Genomic DNA, 21,901 nt, shown 5'->3' with positions numbered 1-21,901 from the left:
GGACAAATTTCTTTTGTCTCGATCCTCTTTCTCATTGTCCCCTCGACTATCGTTAGCTACTACTGCTGGCGCCACTCGTCCTCTCGACCCTTTCCATTCTTCCCGAGCCTAATCTCTCAACTGCAATTGGCTGGAGTTAACATTTCATAACTTTTCTAGAGGATAAAAAGGGGGAACCAGCAAAGAGTTGATTGAGAGAGCGAGAGTGGTCTTAAGCTATCTCTTAGATCCATTCTCTTTCCCTGCTCTTGTCTGGAATACTCCTCCGAAAGACATTCTTCGACCGTTGAACCACATGCTGCTCTCATAATACGGTAGCACCCATTTTATTGTACGGTCGTCGGTCGACTTGAACATGGATTGGAGGCTTGTGGGTTCGTTGCTTGCGTTCTTCGCGGCAACCTCGATAGCATGGCCTTACGACGAGGCCCTCGTTGACTACAATCTCAACACGAACAAGCAAGCGAGCAATCCTGCTGAATACTCTACGGATGGACCTGGCCACAAGTACACACCGTCGCCTGACAATTGGCGTTTTCCCATGTACACCCTCTTCCTGGACCGTTTTGTCAATGGAGATCCAACCAACGATAACATCAATGGCACCCTCTTCGAGCATGATCTGAACTCGAACCAGATGCGTCATGGGGGTGATGTCGTCGGCTTGATTGACACGCTGGATTATCTTCATGGAATGGGCATCAAGGTGCGTTTCTGACTTCTTTTACTTGCTCGTCTCCATTCACTTTCTCCGCTCAAAAAAATTTTGGATTCTTTACTAATATCTAACGAACAGGGCATCTATCTGGCAGGCACGATTTTGATCAATCAGCCCTGGGGCTCAGACGGCTATTCAGCTCTCGACACTACCTTGCTCGATCAACACTTTGGGAATATCCAGACTTGGAGGGACGCAATCTCGGAAATTCACCGACGAGGCATGTATGTCGTTTTGGACAACACAATCGCTACGTAAGTAATGTCCACACTCCTTCCGCAGTAAGTGCTTGGACTGATCGGTGCCCCTCCGCGTAGCATGGGTGACTTGATTGGTTTCGAAGGATACCTGAATACCACTACCCCTTTCTCCGTCAAGGAACACAAGGCACTTTGGAAGACTGACCGCCACTATGTCGATTTCCACTTTGGGAATGATTACAACGAGACCTGTGACTACCCGCGATTTTGGAATGAGACTGGCTGGCCAGTCGACCAGTCCGTCAGGGACCAATTGAATGGGTGCTACAACAGTGACTTTGACCAATATGGTGACCGAGAGGCTTTTGGTGTCTATCCAGACTGGCAACGTCAACTGGCAAAATTCGCTTCCGTTCAAGATCGTTTGCGCGAGTGGAATCCCAGTGTCAGACAAAGGTTGACTCGCCATTCCTGCATGATTATCGAAGCCCTTGATATTGACGGCTTTCGGTACGACAAGGCCACACAAGCCACCGTGGATGCCCTGGGAGAGATGTCGCTCGCTTATAGGGAGTGTGCTCGTAAAGTTGGCAAGAACAATTTCTTCATTTCCGGTGAGATCACTGGAGGAAACACCTTTGGCTCCGTCTACCTTGGGCGTGGTAGGCAGCCCAACCAATACCTGGAGTCTGCCATCGATGCTATGAACATGACCAATTCATCGGACCACCAGTATTTCTTGCGCGAGCATGGTCATGAGGCTATCGATGCAGCAGCCTTCCACTACTCGATATATCGCTCACTGACTCGATTTCTGGGCCTGGATGGTAACCTGGCAGCTGGCTATGATACTCCAGTTGACTGGACTGATGCCTGGAACCTAATGGTCATATCCAATGATATGATCAATGCCAACACTGGGAAGTTCGATCCTCGACACATGTATGGCGCCACAAATCAGGATGTTTTCCGATGGCCGGCCATTGAGTACGGCGTAGAGCGTCAGCTCCTTGCTCTGTTTGTCACAACCCTGCATCTTCCCGGCATCCCACTTCTTTTGTGGGGCGAAGAACAGGCTTTCTACATCTTGGATGCTACGGCCTCCAACTATATCTATGGACGTCAAGCAATGTCACCCGCCACAGCATGGAAGACTCATGGCTGTTTTCAACTGTCACCATCGCAGTACTACAACTGGCCTATCCAAAAGGGTCGCCAGGGTTGCCACGACGAGACGGCCACGTACGATCACCGAGATCCTTCCCATCCCGTCCGGAACATTATCAAACATATGTACCAGATGAGAGAGAACTACCCTGTCTTGAACGACGGTTGGTGGCTACAGAAGCTATCCAAGCAGACTCGTGAAATTCATCTCCCTGGATCAAACAGCACTCCTACCGAAACGGGCATGTGGTCAATCCTAAGAGACGTGACCCCGGGTATCCAGAGCCTTGGCTCAGACAAGGACGACCAACCAGTGTGGTTGGTATACCAGAATGAAAATCATACCGTTGACTACAAATTCGACTGCGGCAGCAATGACTCTGCCTTAATCGCCCCGTTCGCTTCCGGAACCACAGTGCGAAATCTGTTTTATCCACATGACGAACACGTTCTAAAAGACGGTCCAAAGAAACTTGGCTTGAATGGCTCCACGGACACCAATGGCTGCCTCGATAGTCTGACTCTCAAGCCTTTTGAGTTCCGGGCCTATGTCCCAAAGAAAAGATTCATTGCTCCCCATCCCATGATCACTCAGATCACGCCTGGCCACGATACCCCATTACTCTCAAAGGTCGCGCCTGACCAGGCTGAAGAGATAGATGTCAGCATCTACTTCTCAGCAGAAATGGACTGTGACTCCGTCACAAAGTCAATCACGCTGAATTCGACGACAGAATCCGGGAAAACGCCATCTGTTGACAGCAAAAGCGCGAGCTGCAACAATATTCCAGCGACTGATACACAATGGACCGGTCAGCTTCCAAGCGTCTGGGTTTGGACCGGAAAGTTGACTGGTGTGTATAATGGGATTCACCGGTTGACGGTCACAAACGCAAGTGACTCCGCTGGGACGAGCGCAACCAATGCCATTGACCATTTCTTGTTTCGTGTTGGCCAAAGTGACAATCCCATGATATTCACCTCGGCCAATTATTCCAGTAGTCTGTTGCATGAGTACGAGAACGGCACACTTTTCATCCAACATCATGCTGCTGGTGCCGACAAATATCGCTATTCCACCAACTGGGGAAGTTCATTCTCTAATTGGATGGATTACAAAGGCGGCAATGAGACAATCGAGGAGCTTCCCTGGTTCGGAACCAAGAATCAGAAATGGCAGGGAAAGCATGTGCGTGTTGAGTATTGGAGCAAGTTGACCGGGAGCAGCGACTATGTCCAGGAAGGAGATACTGGTTGGGACTCCAACCGCCCACGGCGCTTCCCTCACCTCTTCTTTAATGGGCCGTATAATCAATACGGCTATGACGCTGGACTGAACAATGCTGTTCAGCTAGGAGAGGATGGACTGTGGCGGTTTAGATTTGTGGCTGAGTGGCCAGCGCAGGGTCAGTTCAATGTCTGGGGCATCAATCCTGATGGTCAACCTGACCAGAGTTTCGTGTTTGGTGATGCAGATAGGGACGGCGTCCTAGATCGCATGCCTCCCTCTTCCCTCAGTACCACACTGATTAACATCACTGACCACCCGCCAGCGCACCATCTGGCATGGGTCCTTCACCTGGATGATTCGACTCTGCAGTTCCGACTCGAGCCAACAGGCTCCAGGGCTGTTCAGATGGCCGTTTTCTTCCTCCTTTGGCTCATACCAGTTTTGACGGCTGCTGCATGTGTATACGGCTTCATGAAATCGTTCTACCAAGTGAAATTTAACCAAGTCGGCGTCAGCGAGAAGAAGACGCTATTACCATTATGGCTCCGGAGGAAGATCAAGCGCGCAGCTCTCGAAGATGGCGAGCCTATGAATCCTCTTGTCCGCTTTGCAAACAGGTCAGGCTTTCTCCAAAGTAGGTCTGCATTCAATGAAGGGGCATTAAAGCGGAGGACTGTCCTGATTGCCACAATGGAGTACGACATTGAAGATTGGGCGATCAAGATTAAAATCGGCGGTCTAGGCGTCATGGCACAGCTTATGAGCAAGAACCTTGGGCACCAGAACCTGATATGGGTTGTCCCTTGTGTGGGTGGTGTTGATTACCCCGAGGATCAGCGGGCTGACCCGATGTTTGTCACCGTGCTCGGGAACTCTTACGAGGTCAATGTCCAGTACCATGTTCTCAAGAACATCACTTATGTTCTCTTGGATGCACCCGTCTTCCGCCAGCAAACCAAGACCGAGCCGTATCCTGCTCGGATGGACGATCTGGATAGTGCCATCTACTACTCTGCCTGGAATCAGTGTATCGCACAGGCAATCAGGAGATTTTCCGTCGAACTGTATCACATCAACGACTATCATGGCTCGATTGCTCCGCTCTATCTGCTACCACAGACTATCCCCATTTGCTTGTCCCTTCACAACGCTGAATTCCAAGGACTATGGCCAATGCGAACGCAGAAGGAGAAAGATGAAGTCTGTTCCGTGTTCAACCTTGACCTTGATGTAGCAAGTCGCTACGTCCAATTTGGTGAGGTCTTCAACATGCTTCATGCGGGTGCAAGCTACCTTCGGCTGCATCAGCAAGGCTTCGGTGCCGTAGGTGTCTCAAAGAAGTATGGGAAGCGCTCTTATGCGAGGTATCCGATCTTCTGGGGACTGAAGAAAGTTGGAAACCTACCGAATCCTGATCCTACAGACACGGGCGAATGGAACAGAGAGCTAATTAGGCAATCTGACATCAAGGTGGATGCAGCTTATGAGGCCAGCCGGGGAGAATTCAAGCGTCAGGCACAGGAGTGGGCAGGACTGGAACAGAATCCCAATGCAGATCTTTTGGTGTTCGTTGGAAGGTGGTCCATGCAAAAGGGTATTGACCTCATTGCAGATGTTATGCCTGCAGTCCTAGAAGCTCGGCCGAACGTTCAGTTGATCTGTGTTGGTCCGGTTATTGACCTCTATGGCAAATTCGCGGCGTTGAAGCTCGATCGTATGATGGAATTGTACCCCGGCCGTGTGTTCTCGAGGCCCGAGTTCACAGCACTTCCGCCATTCATCTTCTCTGGTGCTGACTTCGCTTTGATCCCATCCCGCGATGAGCCGTTTGGGCTTGTTGCAGTGGAGTTTGGGCGCAAGGGTGCTCTTGGTATTGGTGCGCGAGTTGGCGGCCTGGGTCAAATGCCTGGTTGGTGGTACAATGTTGAATCTACAACAACATCGCATCTTCTCCATCAATTCAAACTCGCTATTGGTAGTGCATTGAGCTCGAAACCCAAAGTTCGAGCCATGATGAGGGCACGGTCCGCGAAGCAACGCTTTCCTGTTGCTCAGTGGGTGGAAGACCTTGAAATCTTGCAATCTACTGCGATTCGCATTCACAGCAAAGAACTGGCGAAGTCAAGTGGACAGCCGTTGACTCCATCCGGGTATAACACCCCGAGTGGGATGATGACGCCTCCAGTTGCAGGAAATCTGACTCCAACGGGCATCCAAACTCCTCCTTTGATCCATTCACGGGAACCAAGTATCTCAAATGCCAGTCGGCTCAGCGTGCTCGGCCCCCAGCAACGAAACACAATCGTATACAGCCGCGACCCAAGTCCCGGAATGATTGAAAAGCCCAAGTCAGGTCTTAGCCGGCAGCTATCACTCGGAGTAAGAGCTGGACCTGGGCATCTGGAGCGCCGCGGCCGTCGTAAACTCAAGAAGATGAACCAAGCGGGCAGTGATGACAATCAGAACTCAACGACTGACGTCGAGTCAAGCAGCGATGACGATATTATTCCCAGCTACTACGGCGACGACGAATACACTCTCACGCCCGAACAAGCGGAAGCAGGGCGACAAATGGAAATCTCCCAGCAACAAGGGCATCATTCCGTGTGGAACCCGCGGGAGTTCTTCAGTCGGAGACATTCAAGTCAAACGTCTATCTCTTTCAACACTCCCCTGTCCCCCACCAGCACTGGTGTCACTGAAGCCGACGAGACTATCTTCCCTCCTGCTCGGCGGATGCTGGAACCTGCTAACCCGAGCCACCGCCTTAGCAGCGCCTCTGTGCTGTCGGTAGATTCGATCGTCGGCGCCAAGAGAGATTATAGACTCCAGAGGGTTGACCCTTTCTTCACAGACAGTACCGGCGAGTTCTACAGAATCTTTGAAAAGAAGTTGGAGGCGTTGAATGGTTCAAATAGTGAATCACAGCTCTGCATCGAGGAGTACCTTGTCAAGAGTGAGAAGAAGTGGTTCGATAGATTCAGGGATGCTAGATTAGGTCGCAACCAGTCTCCTTCTTCTTCCCTTTTCCATATCAAGCGAGATATTTCGTCCAACGATACGGTCTCCAATGAAATGGGGGCGCGTGAGAGCGACAGCGATCCACCCAAAGAACGTGATGAGTTCTTCTTGGGATCTGACTATGTTCCCCCCACAGGCCTGAAAAAATGGATGCAAGTGCGGATTGGTGACTGGCCTATCTACTCGATATTTCTTGGATTGGGACAAATCATTGCGGCCAACTCCTACCAGATCACACTGCTCACCGGCGAAGTGGGCCAGACACCTGAAAAGCTCTATGGTATCGCGACAACATACTTGATTACTTCGATCATCTGGTGGTTTTTCTTCCGCTACTTTAAGTCAGTGGTCGTCCTCTCGCTTCCATGGCTGTTGTATGGCCTTGCGTTTGTCATAATCGGTGTCGCGCATTTTGAAAGCAACTCATTCAGTCGCGGCTGGATCCAGAATGTGGGAAGCGGACTGTACGCTGCTGCCTCTTCCAGTGGCTCTATTTTCTTTGCGCTGAATTTCGGTGATGAGAATGGAGTGCCTGTCAAACAGTGGGTTTTCCGTGCATGTGTCATTCAAGGTACCCAGCAGGCTTATGTGATCGGCCTGTGGTATTGGGGAACCAGCCTTGCTCAAGCAACCAACAGTGGCATTATCAATCCTCAGGGTGATATAACAAACACTTGGAAGATAACGTACGTTAGACGTCCTTCATTTCGTCTACTGTCACAATTCGCTAACTGATATTCTAGTGCCATTTGCTTACCCATCGCCATCATCCTGTGGAGTGTCGGTTTGCTTGTTTTCTTCGGTCTGCCGAATTACTACCGGCAGATACCCGGGAAAGTCCCATCTTTCTACAAGTCTGTCTTCCGGCGAAAGATCGTTCTGTGGAACTTCGTCGTTGTCATCGTTCAGAACTTCTTTCTGAGCGCACAGTATGGACGGAATTGGAACTGTAAGTCGTCGAACCGTGGGATATTGCAATATCATCAAGGGCAATGGCTGACATTTCTCGCTTTCTCTCTGCAACAGTTCTCTGGAGCTCTAAGAATGCGGAAGCCTGGCAGGTGGGAATTTTGTGTGCCTTTTTCTTTGGCGCTGTCTGGGCCGCGCTGCTATACTTGTTCGGTTATCTGTCCAAGTCTCATAGCTGGATCATTCCAGTGTTTGCCTGCGGCTTGGGGGCTCCACGATGGGCCCAGATGCTTTGGGGAGTCTCAGGGATTGGGCTGTATCTTCCCTGGGCTGGCGGGGACGTAGGCGGGGCCCTTGTTTCTCGGTCCCTGTGGCTCTGGCTTGGAGTCCTGGATTCCTTACAGGGCCTCGGATTCGGCATGATCTTGCTTCAGACCTTGACTCGGATGCACATCTGCTTCACTCTGCTGGCTTCTCAAGTGCTAGGTTCAATTGCGACCATTTGCGCCAGGGCGTTTGCTCCGAATAATATTGGTCCGGGGCCGATTTCACCAGACCTGACGGCCGGAGTCAGCTCGGTTGCCAACGCCTGGTTCTGGATTGCTATTTTCTTTCAGCTGCTAATATGGTAAGCACATTATCCTCCAAGCATTGATATTCGGACTCAAGACTGACAAACACTCTTCCGCAGCGCTGGGTTCTTGCGGTTCTTCCGGAAAGAGCAACTTTCAAAGCCCTGAACTGCAAGTATCCCTCGACTTCCTGTAGTGGAACGGTCTTAGCCTTCTGCCTTGATGGCGACGCGAGGATCCGTGACACTGCTCTTTATCTATGAAGATATAAACGCCGATATACTCCGACATTATACATAATGGTCGGTCATTTATTCGTTTCTAATGTTCTGGGCGGTTTCTTCTGCTCTGGTTTATAAGGAGTGTGATATTTTAGCACTTTTGCTCTGGCCATTAGGCACAGTCGCATGTTGTGTACATTGATCGAGACTCGTCTTGCTACCGACGAGCTTGTCTGACTTTTCTCATTCGAGAGAAAAGCAGCGCATTGCATATTGATGGGTTACTGTGGTTGCACGAATCATGGATGTCATGTCGTTCCTTTGTATGACCTGCCGATGCTATTTGTTTCGCCTCCGAGTGGATGTATCACGAGAGGGACTAGAGTTTTGCATTATGTCTGTCTGTTTGGGATTTACGATATCCATGGTCAATTAATGATTCTTTATCTGCACAGTCAAAGCTACGGTCTTCGTATTGCAAATAGAACGATAGCATTGAAGATATCCGGATGTGGTATAATAAAAGCGAAGAACAGTATCCCCGAAAGCCCGCCCAATGCATTACAATAGAAATCAGATCTCGCCGGAGGTGAAATAAGGCACCATCCAGGTTAAAACAGCAGAACACACAAATGCATAAAGGTCATAACATTTTTTGCTGAGAGAAGGCGAATAGAAGAAGAAAAACGTCTACCACTCCAGCGGCTCAGTCTTGACGTCTCCACGGTTGGTCTTGGGGACGGGGGCGGCCTGAATCATGGTGGCGCCACCGCGGTTACCGCGCTTGAGGTAGCCGCTGCCGTCGAGCCAGGGGGTCTCGAGGGTGCGCTTAGCCTCGAAGGCACGGATCTTGTCCTCCATCTGGAGGGTGAGGCCGATGTCATCGAGGCCATTGATGAGGCAGTGCTTGCGGAAGGCGTCGACGTCGAAGGAGGCGAGCTTGGAGCCGGCGGCGTCCTTGATCTCCTGGTTGACGAGGTCGACCTGGATCTCGCGGCCGGCGGTGGCCTCGGCAGCGATGGCGGCGAGGGCGGCCGGGTCGGAGATGACGACGGGCAGCATGCCGTTCTTGAAGGTGTTGTTGAAGAAGATGTCCGCGAAGGAGGGGGCGATGATGCACTTGATGCCGAAGTCGAGGAGGGCCCAGGGGGCGTGCTCGCGGGAGCTGCCGCAGCCGAAGTTGGGGCCGGTGACGACGAGGATCTTGGCGTTGCGGTAGGGCTCCTGGTTCAGGACGAACGAGGGGTTTTCAGAGCCGTCGGCGGGGTTGTAGCGGAGTTCATAGAAGAGGGCGCTGCCGAGGCCGGTACGCTTGATGGTCTTGAGGAATTGCTTGGGGATGATGGCGTCGGTGTCGACGTTGGAGCGGTCCATTGGGGCCGCGATGCCGCGGAGGGTGGTGAACTTGGGGAGACCAGCGCTGGATCCGGCGGCGGCCGTGGCGGCGGAAGAGTTGGCGTGCGGCTCGTTGTCGGCCGGCATGTCCATGATGCGGTCGAACTCGTCTTCAGTCGTGGGGTCCTCGTGCTCCTGCTGGATGTCCAGGTGGGGCTGGGCCTTGGCCAGCAGGGGGCTGGCGGTCAGATGTTCACGCACGTCGGCAAGGTGGCCGGAGATAGCGGCGGCGGCGGCCATGGCGGGGGACATGAGGTGAGTGCGGCCGCCGGCACCCTGGCGACCCTCGAAATTGCGGTTGGAGGTGCTGGCGCAGCGCTCCTGGGGGGAGAGGATGTCGGGGTTCATGCCCAGGCACATGGAGCAGCCGGCCTCGCGCCACTCGAAACCAGCGTCCGTGAAGACGCGGTCCAGCCCCTCGGCTTCCGCCTGCTGCTTGACCAAACCAGAACCGGGAACGACCATGGCGCGCTTGATATTGGCGGCAACCTTCTTGCCGCGGACGACCTTGGCCGCGGCGCGCAGATCCTCAATCCGCGCGTTGGTGCACGAGCCGATGAACACCTTGTCGACGGGGATGTCCTGCATCCGGGTGCCCGCCACGAGACCCATGTACTCGAGGGCGCGCTTGCAGGCGACCTTGCGGTTCTCGTCCTCGAAGTCGTCGGGTCCGGGAACGACGCCCGTGATGGGGACAACGTCCTGCGGGAAGTACCCCAGGAAACGGTGGGAATGATATCCTTGCCGTTAAGGATGACGGTCTTGTCGTAGACGGCGCCCTCATCGGACGCGAGGCTCGACCAGAAGGCGACAGCCCTCTTCCACTCGGAGCTGTCGTACTTGGGGGCCAGGGGTCGGCCCTTGAGGTATTCAAAGGTGGTCTCGTCGGGGGCGATCATGCCCGCGCGGGCACCGGCCTCGATGGACATGTTACACATGGACATCCGGGCCTCCATGCTCAGGCCGCGAATGACGGAACCGCAGAACTCGATGACCGCACCATTACCACCCGCGGTGCCAATGACTCCGATAATGTGCAGGATCACATCCTTACTGGTCACGCCAGGAGGCAGCTCACCATCCACCTGAATGCGCATGTTCTTGCTCCGGCGGGTGAGGAGGGTCTGAGTAGCGAGGACGTGCTCGACTTCGCTCGTGCCGATGCCGAACGCGAGGGCGCCGAAGGCACCGTGTGTGGAGGTGTGGCTGTCACCGCAGACAACGGTGGTCCCGGGGAGAGTGAACCCTTGCTCGGGACCAATGATGTGAACGATACCCTGGCGCCTGTCTTCCATGCCGAAATATGTGAGTCCGAAGTCCTTGACGTTCTGTTCGAGGGTGCTGCATTGCAGACGAGAGTCGGTCTCTTCGATGAACTCTTCGACATTCTTGAAGTTTTTCCGCGACGAGGTAGGGATGTTCTATTGCTGAATTAGCTTGATTGATCTCATACAAGGAGATGAGAACAGCATACGTGATCAACTGTGGCGAGAGTGCAGTCCGGCCTGCGGACCTTACGGCCAGCATTCTTGAGACCTTCGAATGCTTGTGGGGAAGTCACCTCGTGGACGAGATGTCTGTCTGTGACCGGTTAGCTCCAAGACAATTGCGACAATCACGAGTCAACATACCGATATAGATGAGAAGGGTACCATCCTCCTGCTCATTGACAATGTGGTGGTCCAGGACCTTGTCGTACAAGGTCTTGGGCTTCTTGTCAGCGCCAGGCATGAGGGGCAAAGGCGAGCGGAAAAGTCTGGCTGGTAATACGAGACAACAGCAACAACTTTGTTTCTTAACTGATCAGTAAGAAGAAAGGACGAAAGAGAGATGCTTCAAAGCCTTGGAGATACTAATAATGACATTTATGATGACGATGCGATCTCAAGGAGGAGCAGCAACATTTTATCGGGGATGGGTGGTCGCGATGTCGCTCAGAGACGATGAGGGGCGGATCCGACATCGGCCGCGTCAGCAGAGATTGGGTTGGCTGTGATTGGTTGGCTGCGGAGGATCCCGCGCAAGGAAATCCCTCCGGTACCGGCCAGAGGACCGCTTAGTCGCGGAAGTCGCATCGATACTCCACAGTTAATAGTTGTCTATGAGTAACGCCGCTGCTCTGATTGACTTGTCTGATTGGGGTAATCGTTGTAACGTGTGATCTGAGTCTATGCTTGTTTGCACTACATGCGAGAGGCGAGCGTGTTGGTGACCCTGGCATATAACTCATCTCCATATGGAGCTCCGGAAGGCAGCTCGGGGAGCAAGGATGAGACAGTGTCTTAGTTTGGTCCCATACTGACGGTTCCAGTCGGATCTCAGTGGACACGCTATTAATGAAGGCGTTCCGAGATTTTCAGTAAGCCTCCTGACTGTTGTATGACTGCAGTAGAAATCCATTCGTTCGAGTATTGTTGAACTGTCCTCGATTTGTGTGCAGCATATTCAATAAGTAGGGAGATACTGCCGAAACACAATGCCAGCGAGAGATAATGTAGTACTTATCAGAATGCATGATGCATGTGCAGTTCGAAAACTGATACCGGGAGCTTGGATAAGTTGAAGTTGTGCTTCGGCGGACTACATATACAAAGTATCTCGTCTGTCTATGCAGCCTTTTCGATTGAATATGCAACTACACACTATAATTCCCATTGAACTTATTATATACAATTAGGTAACCCAGTCATCGATCAAGCCAGCCCAATTGGCTTCGATCCAGTCTCGAAAACAAATGTTGCAGTGGCGGCCAGCAATGGTGTAGGTTTGCCCGTCACCTTGGGATCAGCTCCAAGGAGATTGTTGGGAAAACCAAGATCCATCGGCTTCACACCCTCCAGGTACTCGATCTGCTCCGGGGTCAATTTGATGCTCAGCGCCTGGATGTTGTCGTGCAGGTGCTCGACCTTGCGCCCTCCGACGAGCGGGAACACGTTCGGGGCCTTGGCCCGCACATACGCCAGCGCAATGGCCGTCACAGACTCGATACCATGCTCAGCGGCCACCTTCGCGAGAGCCTCACTCATCTTCACCTCTTCCTCCGTCTGCTCACCGGGGCCGAGCATGCTGCGCAGACCTTCGCCTTTCTTCTTGCGCTCCTCGAGCGCCTTCTTGGTCTGGAACTTGCCGCTGCCCAGTACGTCCCACGGCGCCAGGGCCATACCGAAATGCCGCGCCATGGGGATGATCTCGCGCTCAAAGTCCCGCAGCATCACGTTCCACCGCCCCTGGTAGACGCTGAAGGGCGTCTTGCCGTGTGCGCGCGCGTATGTGTTCGCCGCGCTCACAAGCCACGCCGGCGAGTCCGAAATCCCCAGGTATAGCACCTTGCCCTGCTCCACGAGGATGTGCAGACTGTCCATGATCTCCTCGATGGAGGTGGTGTGGTCCCACCAGTGCAGGTACAAGATATCGATCCAGTCCGTCTGCAGCTTCTTGAGCGAGTCCCGCACGCTCATGTGCAGACTGCGGCGGTGATTGCCGCTGTGGTTGACGGCATGGCCTTTACCTAGGGCGTGGGCCTTGTAGTCGGTTGTGAACTTGGTTGCGAGGACCAGCTGGTCGCGGTTCTGGCGGGCGGCCATCCATTCTCCGATCCAGGTCTCCGATTGCTCATCCTGGTAGTTGTTGGCGGTGTCGATGAAGTTGCCTCCGGCCTCGACGAAGGCATCAAGCAGCTTGAAGGAGGATTCCTTGTCCATTGAGCCCATAACATCCGACCAGGCGTCTCCGATCGACATGGCGCCGAGCTGCAGCGGAGACACGCGGATGCCCGCAGTCGAGGAGAGGATGCGATACCGACCAAGCTCGGTGCGAGGCTCGGGTGCTGGCCTGAAGAATTCCGCCATGTTGAGGTTGATGATAACAATAAAGAGGCTTATCTTTATCTAGGCTTGTGTAGAATGGCCAGTTCGAAAATGTGAGCCTTGTTGATGCTTTTATATGGCATCTTTCTCCCATTCTCTCCTAGACCTGGCTGTCAATTGAGGGGTTTAGTAGACAAGTGGATCTATGATTTCATGACCGTATCTCCGTTAACCACTGCGAAACGCTGAACCAAGAAAGTCTTTTTGGCCTAGCAAGAGCATTGGGGACGTAGACAAAGAAAGTCTGTCTGTTGTGGCATACTAATGCGACCAGATGACAAGGGGCGGAGATATCGCCTGGAGATTATCTAGGTAAGTAACACATCATAGTACCAAGAATGAGGAAGAAACCAAATCTGATGACAGTAACTCCGTGGCCCGAGCAGATATCAGAAAATAACGATGACGATGACGATGAAGCCTGGACTTGGGCTTACTGATCCCTACCGGCACTGGATTTAGGCTCGGAGTTAATGGTTAGCGTCTAGTCTTACCCAAGCCTCGGCAGACCCAGAGCTACGGTAGGAACCTAGGTGTCATCTCGAGAGTATTTGAAATACTCAACATACTACTGCAGTATTTGGTGATACGTTGACGTCAGCATTTCAGAACCGCATCGATCTTAGCCGAGGCTCCGAATAATGGCGCCAAATGTAAAGAAGTTGATCTAATTTACAACTCGATCTATCACAAACTAATATTCAGATTACACCCCGTATCCAAATGCTCTATTATCTTGCTGAAACACCAGCAACGCCAGACGATGTCGCACAAACAAGCCCAAGGCTCCACAGACGGCCTGAACCATGACCATGTGCCACGCCAGACGATCCTCCCGCATCGGTCCCATCCAGACCAGCCACAGATTCAGGATCGTCAGATTGGTCGACTCGACGATCTCGCCCTTCTCATTTTTTGTAATGCGAATCAGCCGCAGCCTGTGCAGGATCTCTAGGCCAGTAGCCACCAATGGGGCCGGAGGCACGGTCCACTCGGTTACGGACGCGTCCAACAGACCGCTCATGGCGTTGAACTTGGGGAGTCGATGACGGGGGCAGGGGATGATGTGGAAGAGCTGCGGAGTCGAGTACAGAAAGTTGAAGAGCTGTGGGATGAAGAGCAGCAAGAGGGTTTTGCTGAAATGGCCTAGAATCCCCACCACGGCAAACACCATCCCCGCAAAGTAGCAGTAGGTATCGCCCACAAACACCTTCGATGGATACCAGTTGTGGCACAGCAAGGCCAATGAAACCCCCATGAAAGGGAGCAGGAAGTATAAAGAAAATAGATGCGAGTCGGTAGCAGGGTGCGGGAACGGTGTGGTAGGTGCAATGTATAACAGATCATTCGCAACTAGCAGCACCGCAATCACGAGTGATTGTGCAACTTCCACTCCGTTGATCCCCGCCAGCATGTTGATGGCATTGGGACAGAAAATGGCAATAGCGGACATGTACACGTAGTACAGCCATCCCAAGTCCACGAAAGCGCCCAAATACGGCTGCAGGGGCACCGGCACAACAACTTGCGTAACACCAAAGTCCACAAAGTAAACAATGAGCATGGGGATTGCACCGAATGCAGGAATGAGGACTTTGTGTCTCCAGCGTATATCGAGCAGATCATCTCCTATTCCTAGTATGACAATGCATTGCAATGACAGGAGCCCAGACAGATAAGACGCAAGCTTCAACATGTCAGTTACCTAAGTGTGATAGCAGAACCGGCAGGACGGACCTTGGAATGTGGAAAGCGATGAAGAAAGCGACCATTCTCGACATGATCGATCTCAAGCACTACATCTCGATTACCACCACCCGACGTAGCTGCAACGATGTCCTTATAAAAGGCAAAGGGAATGAAGAAGATGAGCGCCAGAAGGTACACGACAGCGCAAACAGCCCCCATCGTCTCCGGTCTAGCAAATCAGTTAGCATGACAACTTCATATTCACCCGGCTAGTCACGAACAACTCGAAGAGCAAGGATGAGGAGGTTATTGAAGGGAAAAAGCAACAATTCGCACATGTTCGTACATTTCAGGTCTTCTTGGCTTCGCCATGTCCTTGCCCTTTAGGCCGGCTCTCATGAAAACCGGTCCCAGCCATCGAATTAGACTGAACGTCAATGCAAAAGCAACTGCGCTAAAAGCAATGGATGCGATTAGAGGTGCACCGTCACCCTGAAGACTATTCACGATGATTCCAATACCCGCTCCCGCCAGCACCAAGAGACGCCAGGTCTCCCCAGGAGAAAGCGAGCTTGCAGATGCTGAGTTCATTGTCGGGGAAACAACTTCGGCATTACTGTACTGTATAGTAGACCTGAGCGCCAGCTCCTGAGAAGAAAAAAAGGACCACTTCCTGGCATTATTGCATCCAGGCGAGGGATTGCAATCTGGCATCATTTCACCCACAACAGTCCCAAGTCCGTTCTGCCGGTCGTTTGAGACCGCCCAGATGGCGGTGAGCGATTCACATGCTTATGTAGCTGATTCTCCAGTCAATCCGCAATAGGAAAAGTCTCCAATTCAATTGGCCCCACAAGATACGGACGAGTTATTGTTGTGATGATAATGAGAAGTGCTTCCGCCTAATTCACTGGCACCTCTGCCTTATTTGTGTACATGGGTGGTTTTCTGCTCATCTTCAATTGAAGTCGATGCGCATGCTTGAATCTGCATTGTATTCCTGTCTGTCTGCTCCACTTGACTGAACCTGGTCCCCCGGGATCCTTGACAAGGGACACCTGATCGGCCCGACATGTCCTCTGGATTCGCCGACTTCGATGCCGGCCATCGTGACTTGGTGACAGTGACCAAATTCAACTTTTATGGCAATCGCATTGTCACCGCTTCTTCGGACCACCGCATGAAGGTGTGGGATCAGAAAGATGGTGAATGGCAACTGATCGATACCTGGCGCGCCCATGACGCTGAAATCCGTGATGTAAGCATCCGCTCCTTGAGCCCATTGCGCTGGCAAATACTCATTTGTGACAGGCGACGTGGAATGGCCCATTTACTGGCCAGCACATAGGCAGTGTAGGCGAAGACATGAAGTGCAAAATCTGGCAGGAAGACGTCACCCAACCACCCAATTCGGGGCGACGCTTCAGGTCGATCTTCCGTATGACGGCGCCCCAACGGCATCCGTTCGTTTCTATGGACTTTCGCAACATTGATCTTGAGACCTGGCTCGCTGTAATTACTCGGGACGGCTACCTTATGGTCATGGAACCCGTCAGCCCCGATTCCCTCGCGGACTGGCAGCCCCTGGATCAGTTTCGAGTTTGCACCGCGCCTCAACGCGGCGAGGAAACCAGCTTCAAAGTGCAGTTTCACCACGATCCAACAGATATTACTCACTTAGTCAATCCGAGCTGGGACCGTAAGAGCCTCTCTCTTGTCGTCGCCGCCATGGACAGCGTCAAAGTATACCGCACCGACGCCAATCGTCGCTTCTACCACGCCATTGAATTGACTGGGCATGGCGGGCTTGTCAGAGACATCTCCTGGGCTAATGGCTCTGTTAGAGGCTACGATATCATTGCTAGTGGCTGCAAAGATGGCTTCGTACGAGTCTTTGAAGTTTATACTTTGATGTCAAACAGTGGTTCGCAGAACGCCAATGGAAGACACGTCGAATCTCATCCACAGTCACCCTCCTTGCGTGCCACTGCACAATCGGGGATTGGGTCCGCTCTTGCAAATCGAACACCTGAGTCGGTGACAAATCGTCCAGCGACTGGTGATTCTCAGTTCAAGCATTCGTACAAGGAAGTTGCTTGTATCGATAGCAAACATCTCGATGTATGGCAGGTAGAGTTTTCCTACGCAGGTGAGTTTTGACTGGCACTCTTGGAAACCGATTCCTGGCATGAAACTGAACTGTTTTAGGTGATTGCCTCATCTCTTCTGGTGACGATGGCGCTGTCCGCTTCTGGAAAAAGTCCTTGTCGGGCAAGTGGCTCGAATACGCTGAGACCGGTATAGACTATGAGTGAATTCGCCTTTGTCTTCTGACGCCGATTGACTACCGCGATTCACTGCTCATCAAGCCTTCAACAAAGGTGTGGCAGTGGCGGAGTTGCTGCTCGGCGTTCTCGTGGTTATGCGTATCTGACAGGGTTTTATACTCTTCCCTTCTGTCCTTGTCTTCATTAGACTATGATACCCAGCGAAGTGATATCTGCTTGCTTTTCCTTTAAGGGCGTCTTTTCTTTCTTGTCAAGGTTTCGGTCGGGCTGATGGATTAGATTTCGTTTCGAATATTCCGATAGACTCGCTACCTCGAACCTCGTCAACTGCTCTTGCTCCTTTCCATTTTCTCAAAATAGGGAGGAGAATGTGTTGTTTCACCCGGGGCAGCTGTGTGAGGCAAGAACGATCATCCCTCATACGCACTATATCTTCTACCTATTCCAGGCCTACATGAAGTATCATTCAACCGGCCAGATCTCCTGGCTTTCTCGATTTGTCCACCGTATCTTTACTCATATTTATCATTGTTAGCTGGAAATCATGGCGGTCGGCCCGACCCTTGGGACAGGCCTCTTTATCGGAGGCGGCCAGGCGCTGGCCGCTGGGGGCCCTGCCTCCTTGCTCTTCTCCTATTTGTTCTTGTCTGTTCTGGTATACTGTCTCACAACCGCCTTGTCGGAGATTGCAGCTCATATGCCGGCTCAAGATGGCACAATGGTCTCTCACACCTACCGATACGCTTCAAAACCCTTGGCCTTCTCCATGGGTTACCTTCGCTGGTATTCACTGTCGATGCTCATCCCGTTCGAAATCACGAACGCTATTGTCAGTCTTGGAATGGTAAATCCCTCGCCTGCGGTTGCGCTTCGTGTCAGCATTCCTACTTTGATCATATTTGGCTTCAACATGCTCCCAGAAAGATCGTTCAAGAGGTCGGAAGCTGTTTTTACCTACTTGAAACTGATCACGACCACGGGCCTCGTCTTTCTCTCCGTTGTCTTTGCCATTCCAGGTGCTCCTCACTCTCCTGTCCAAGGATTCCATTACTGGAACGAGCCGGGCCCCATGAACGAATTCATATACGATGGTCACCTGGGCCGGTTACTTGGCCTGCTCCAGTGCCTCTTGTATAGCACGATTGCCTTCGTCTTTACGCCGGAGCTCATCGTCCAGAGGATTGAACAACTTGACTCGAAACAGCAAGCCAACATTCTGAGTGTATCCCGAATCGACATGATACATCTTTTCGTGGTCTATATACTCAACGCAGTGGCCATGGGCGTAATGAGTCCCTTTAACGATCCGTCACTTACAAACCACGGGGTTGGCGCTGGGACCTCGCCTTATCTGGTGGCGATCAAGAGGAGCGGAATTCCTGTCCTGCCCGTGGTCGTGACCGCGCTGATCTTCCTCTCGTCTGTCGCATCAGGCCGTTCTTTTCTCTTCACCTCTTCACGCACGCTGCATTCATTGGCTGAAGCCGGGCATGCTCCTGAACTTTTCAGGCGGCGCAACCGATGGGATGTGCCGTATGTAGCCGTCATAACGTCAGCGCTTTTCTCCAGTTTCGCATATTTTTCCGCGATGATATCCAGCTCGATCGTCTTTAATTCGCTAATGTATTTTATCACCACGTGCGGATGCATCTCCTGGGTGGGCACATGCGTCGTCTACCTTTACTTTCGCAGACAGACACAAGCCTTAGGCTTTACCTCCGTACACCGGGCCAGAATACAGCCCTATGGGGTGTACTTTGGAATTGTCACATGTACATTGTTGCCTATTGTTAACACTTTCATCATAGCGACTCCGTCGCAGCTGGCCGCGAGCAAGTTGCTTCCTGTGTACTTCGGAATATCCTCCTTTTTCCTACTCTATATTGGCCATCATGTGGGGTGTGCTGTTATTCGGAGACGGGCTAGGATGAAGGAAACCAGTATCGAGGAACCTGGAGATTGGTCTATAGAGCTACCTTCTACAACGCCGAACGACAGGACAGAAGGAGCAGATCCATCCTTACACAACACAGCGCTTTGAAAATTCATCCACCATAGGAAACAATTTGGAGCCAGAGTGACAACGGGCTGGCGCTCTTTATTTGGGACTGCGAATGTTTTGGATGGACTCGCATTTTGTAGGCTCAGGACTGTGTTTGACGATTTGATATCCTTATGTTATTTATAGTGACTAGCAGGTCAATCAATTATTCTGTTTTCATGGACTCTAAAATGATGAAATTTATTGTTCTGTAATCATTTTCTTTTCTGAGCTTTCCTCGGCAGTACACGGCAGTACAACGAGGTCTGAAGATGGCATCTCACTCGTGAAATCCAGTTCAAACTTCAGCCTACCACTGTTGGCAGGCATGGGGCACTTATTAGTAGTGAGGCCTCCCAAGTTCTTTTGCTGGCCGTCAAAGTATGAGAAAGTCGATTGAAAATTGATTCCGCCGTACATGCAGCTTGAGCCGTTCTCAACTGCTCAATCCCCCAGCCACTCAATTCTAGTGGCAAATTGAAATAGTGCGGTGCAATGGAAGCTCACTATGTCTGTGCCGACTGCCTGAGGCAGAAAAGGGAAGGATGAGGTTCCCACAATTGCGGCCATTCTTTGCTCGTCCTAACGGACGACCAGTACAAGGATTGTTCTTAAGAGATTTATCATTGACGACGACTTTGAAATCTATCTACTCTAGGAGGTGAGTGGATGTTTAAGACGGGATTACAAGCAAATCATGAAGGAGAAAAATCTTTGTTGCCATCGACAACCCGCTTTAGGAAGCGTCTGGGCTTTTTAGTACGCGGTGAGTTGGGTTGGGCCATCTTGCTAGCAGTGACAACGAGACAGGCAAATTCTGCTCCATTACCATTTCGATTAATACGCAGTAATGCCTTTTGATTTCGCTCTCCGATCTTTTCTTTCCCTTGTTTACTTTAAGAACTGCTCTTCGTCCGCCGGGAAGCTTCAGGTCATTCTCTACTCGGGGCCACCGAGACAGACAGAGCAGATGACTGCTTTTTTCTTCGCTACCCTTCTCCCCTCTTCCTCCCCAGAACACTGATTTCCCCGAGGGTTCTCTATACACTGCTACAGCAAGTTGAATATCTCCTGTTACAGTGGCATCTGACAATCCTCGTCTTTTTTTCCTTCTTTTTTTTTTTTACTAGCTATATCATTCCTTGTTCGCTTTTCTCTCGGTTCTCCTCTACTTGTTCCCTATCATGCTCCAAGCAAGCGGAGAGAGGTTCAGGAAGAGAAAGAAGCGATGAGCAAGGGGCGGGAAGATGACCGATCTCTTCATTCGGTGCTTTGCCTCCGGAATATTTGCCTTGCTCAGCTGTTCCCTGAATCATGTTGTTCTGTCTGATACCTGGACGGCCCCCGGCTTACTCGCGGTCTAATGTCCCCGACACAGAGCGAACGAGCGTTTTCTCTCATACCATTTCCCTGCATCATCTTGGCTACAAATCTGTTCACTCTCAATTATTACCTGTGTTGGTCTTGAAACCATTGTCTCACAAAATAATGGTGGCAATCCGCCAGATTCGCTGGGGTTACCTGACTCAGTTGGTTGTGCCTCTTGGGCGATGTACAACACGCGGGAGATCCCTCCGTCTTCCCATTGCTCTCTCTCGCCTGACATGATCGCTCCTTTACTCTCCTTACTAACCACCATTGATACTAACCGCCGCTCCTCTTCCCTACAGTTTCTTTGAGATTTCCTTCCATTGATTCCTCTGTTCTCCGGTGACTGGAGTGAAGATAACTTCACATCCCTTGAGATGTTGGAGGTACAGATGACCAGATAGGAATTGCCTCATTCCTGGGCTGTCTGCCCGCTTAGGGAATGGTCATCAGAGTCATGGTCGAGTAGTTTGGTTACTGAGCGATTTTTCCTTTACTTTTCATTTCCATTGACAGTGGGATATGGCTGATCGATCACTCTTTCATATTTCCATCCACTGTCGATGTGATTGCTCTTTTTTCTCCTCCCCGTCTCTCGCTCTTTCTGTCTGCCACTTTCGGTTTCTTGGACCCTTCCCGCATGTCATGTGCATCCCCGCTATCCCCAAAATGGGTCAGACTAACTTCACGTTCCCTTCTGGCCTAGTGCCTTCAACACCTACCAGAAACAAGCTAGCGGGAACTCACTCCAGGTGCCCAACCACCCAGGCAGCCAGGCAACAATTCCCTCCTCACCCCTCTCCCCATTGAGGCCTGACTTCTCAGGCCTCCAACCCTTCCCATCCTCGCCCAGCAGCTCACTGGTCGTGTTCGTTTCCGGCAGCTCCAGGATGAACCCGAACTCGAAACAAACCGCCTGTTCTGGTCTAGGTTTTCTTGCCTGCTTTCTCTCGCATCCTTGCTCCCCCTCTTCTCGATCTTTGAGACTGTCGTTGACTTGTCGTCCCTTGGATCGATTCCTCGATGGCCGGCTGGGCTGACATTCGTCGGCTTCCCCTTCCCTTTTCCCGAGCTTTTCACAATCATCGTCAACATTCTAATTTTATTCCTGGCAAACTTTCATCGTTTTATTTTATTAATTTGTTAGATTTATTTTTCTCTCGATTTTGTCGAATTTCCGATTTATCAAAGCGATGATCAAGCTCGTGATCTCTA

The 21,901-nt window shown here is 51.7% G+C and overlaps 6 protein-coding genes across 6 annotated transcripts; 3 read left to right on the top strand and 3 right to left on the bottom strand.

Annotated features, from left to right (window-relative positions):
• Positions 1-355: 355 nt before the first annotated feature.
• ags2 (alpha-1,3-glucan synthase Ags2) lies at positions 356-8,374 on the top strand (the record flags this gene model as incomplete). Its single annotated transcript, XM_024828669.1, has 6 exons — positions 356-706; positions 797-972; positions 1,036-7,023; positions 7,081-7,286; positions 7,364-7,874; positions 7,938-8,374. The coding sequence occupies 6 exons, from the start codon at positions 356-358 to the stop codon at positions 7,984-7,986; spliced, it is 7,281 nt and encodes a 2,426-aa protein (XP_024687527.1). The 3' UTR covers positions 7,987-8,374.
• A 355-nt stretch (positions 8,375-8,729) lies between these two features.
• On the bottom strand, positions 8,730-11,165 carry luA (3-isopropylmalate dehydratase LEU1; the record flags this gene model as incomplete). Its single annotated transcript, XM_024830976.1, has 4 exons — positions 8,730-10,136; positions 10,160-10,855; positions 10,909-11,015; positions 11,066-11,165. 4 exons carry the CDS (start codon positions 11,163-11,165, stop codon positions 8,730-8,732), a joined length of 2,310 nt encoding a protein of 769 aa, XP_024687526.1.
• An 879-nt stretch (positions 11,166-12,044) lies between these two features.
• P174DRAFT_437365 (aldo/keto reductase) lies at positions 12,045-13,709 on the bottom strand. The gene has a single exon (XM_024826282.1). The coding sequence runs from the start codon at positions 13,280-13,282 to the stop codon at positions 12,128-12,130; it is 1,155 nt and encodes a 384-aa protein (XP_024687525.1). The 5' UTR covers positions 13,283-13,709; the 3' UTR covers positions 12,045-12,127.
• A 279-nt stretch (positions 13,710-13,988) lies between these two features.
• On the bottom strand, positions 13,989-15,676 carry P174DRAFT_399952 (UDP-N-acetylglucosamine--dolichyl-phosphate N-acetylglucosaminephosphotransferase). The gene is made up of 3 exons (XM_024823886.1): positions 15,336-15,676; positions 15,038-15,218; positions 13,989-14,987 (listed from the first exon to the last, which is right to left on the bottom strand). Exons 1-3 carry the CDS (start codon positions 15,578-15,580, stop codon positions 14,007-14,009), a joined length of 1,407 nt encoding a protein of 468 aa, XP_024687524.1. The 5' UTR covers positions 15,581-15,676; the 3' UTR covers positions 13,989-14,006.
• Positions 15,677-16,061: 385 nt separating this feature from the next.
• P174DRAFT_456539 (putative nuclear pore protein (SEH1)) lies at positions 16,062-17,304 on the top strand (the record flags this gene model as incomplete). Its single annotated transcript, XM_024829438.1, has 3 exons — positions 16,062-16,247; positions 16,301-17,138; positions 17,198-17,304. The coding sequence occupies 3 exons, from the start codon at positions 16,062-16,064 to the stop codon at positions 17,302-17,304; spliced, it is 1,131 nt and encodes a 376-aa protein (XP_024687523.1).
• A 517-nt stretch (positions 17,305-17,821) lies between these two features.
• Positions 17,822-19,318, top strand: P174DRAFT_361919 (putative proline permease; the record flags this gene model as incomplete). The annotated part of the gene is made up of 1 exon (XM_024821821.1): positions 17,822-19,318. The coding sequence occupies one exon, from the start codon at positions 17,822-17,824 to the stop codon at positions 19,316-19,318; it is 1,497 nt and encodes a 498-aa protein (XP_024687522.1).
• Positions 19,319-21,901: the final 2,583 nt, after the last annotated feature.

This window comes from Aspergillus novofumigatus, assembly GCF_002847465.1.
Source record: "Aspergillus novofumigatus IBT 16806 chromosome Unknown P174scaffold_1, whole genome shotgun sequence".
NCBI classification, from domain to species: Eukaryota; Fungi; Ascomycota; class Eurotiomycetes; order Eurotiales; family Aspergillaceae; genus Aspergillus; species Aspergillus novofumigatus.
This window is presented reverse-complemented; position numbering and strand designations above follow the sequence as displayed.

Excerpts from the sequence above, each read along its gene's own strand:
- P174DRAFT_437365 (XM_024826282.1), bottom strand. The coding sequence starts at position 13,282 with ATGGCGGAATTCTTCAGGCCAGCACCCGAGCCTCGCACCGAGCTTGGT.
- P174DRAFT_399952 (XM_024823886.1), bottom strand. The coding sequence starts at position 15,580 with ATGAACTCAGCATCTGCAAGCTCGCTTTCTCCTGGGGAGACCTGGCGT. Across the intron at positions 15,219-15,335 it reads AAGCCAAGAAGACCTGAAAT|ACCGGAGACGATGGGGGCTG; the intron begins GTACGAACATGT and ends CTGATTTGCTAG. Across the intron at positions 14,988-15,037 it reads ATCGCTTTCCACATTCCAAG|CTTGCGTCTTATCTGTCTGG; the intron begins GTCCGTCCTGCC and ends GACATGTTGAAG.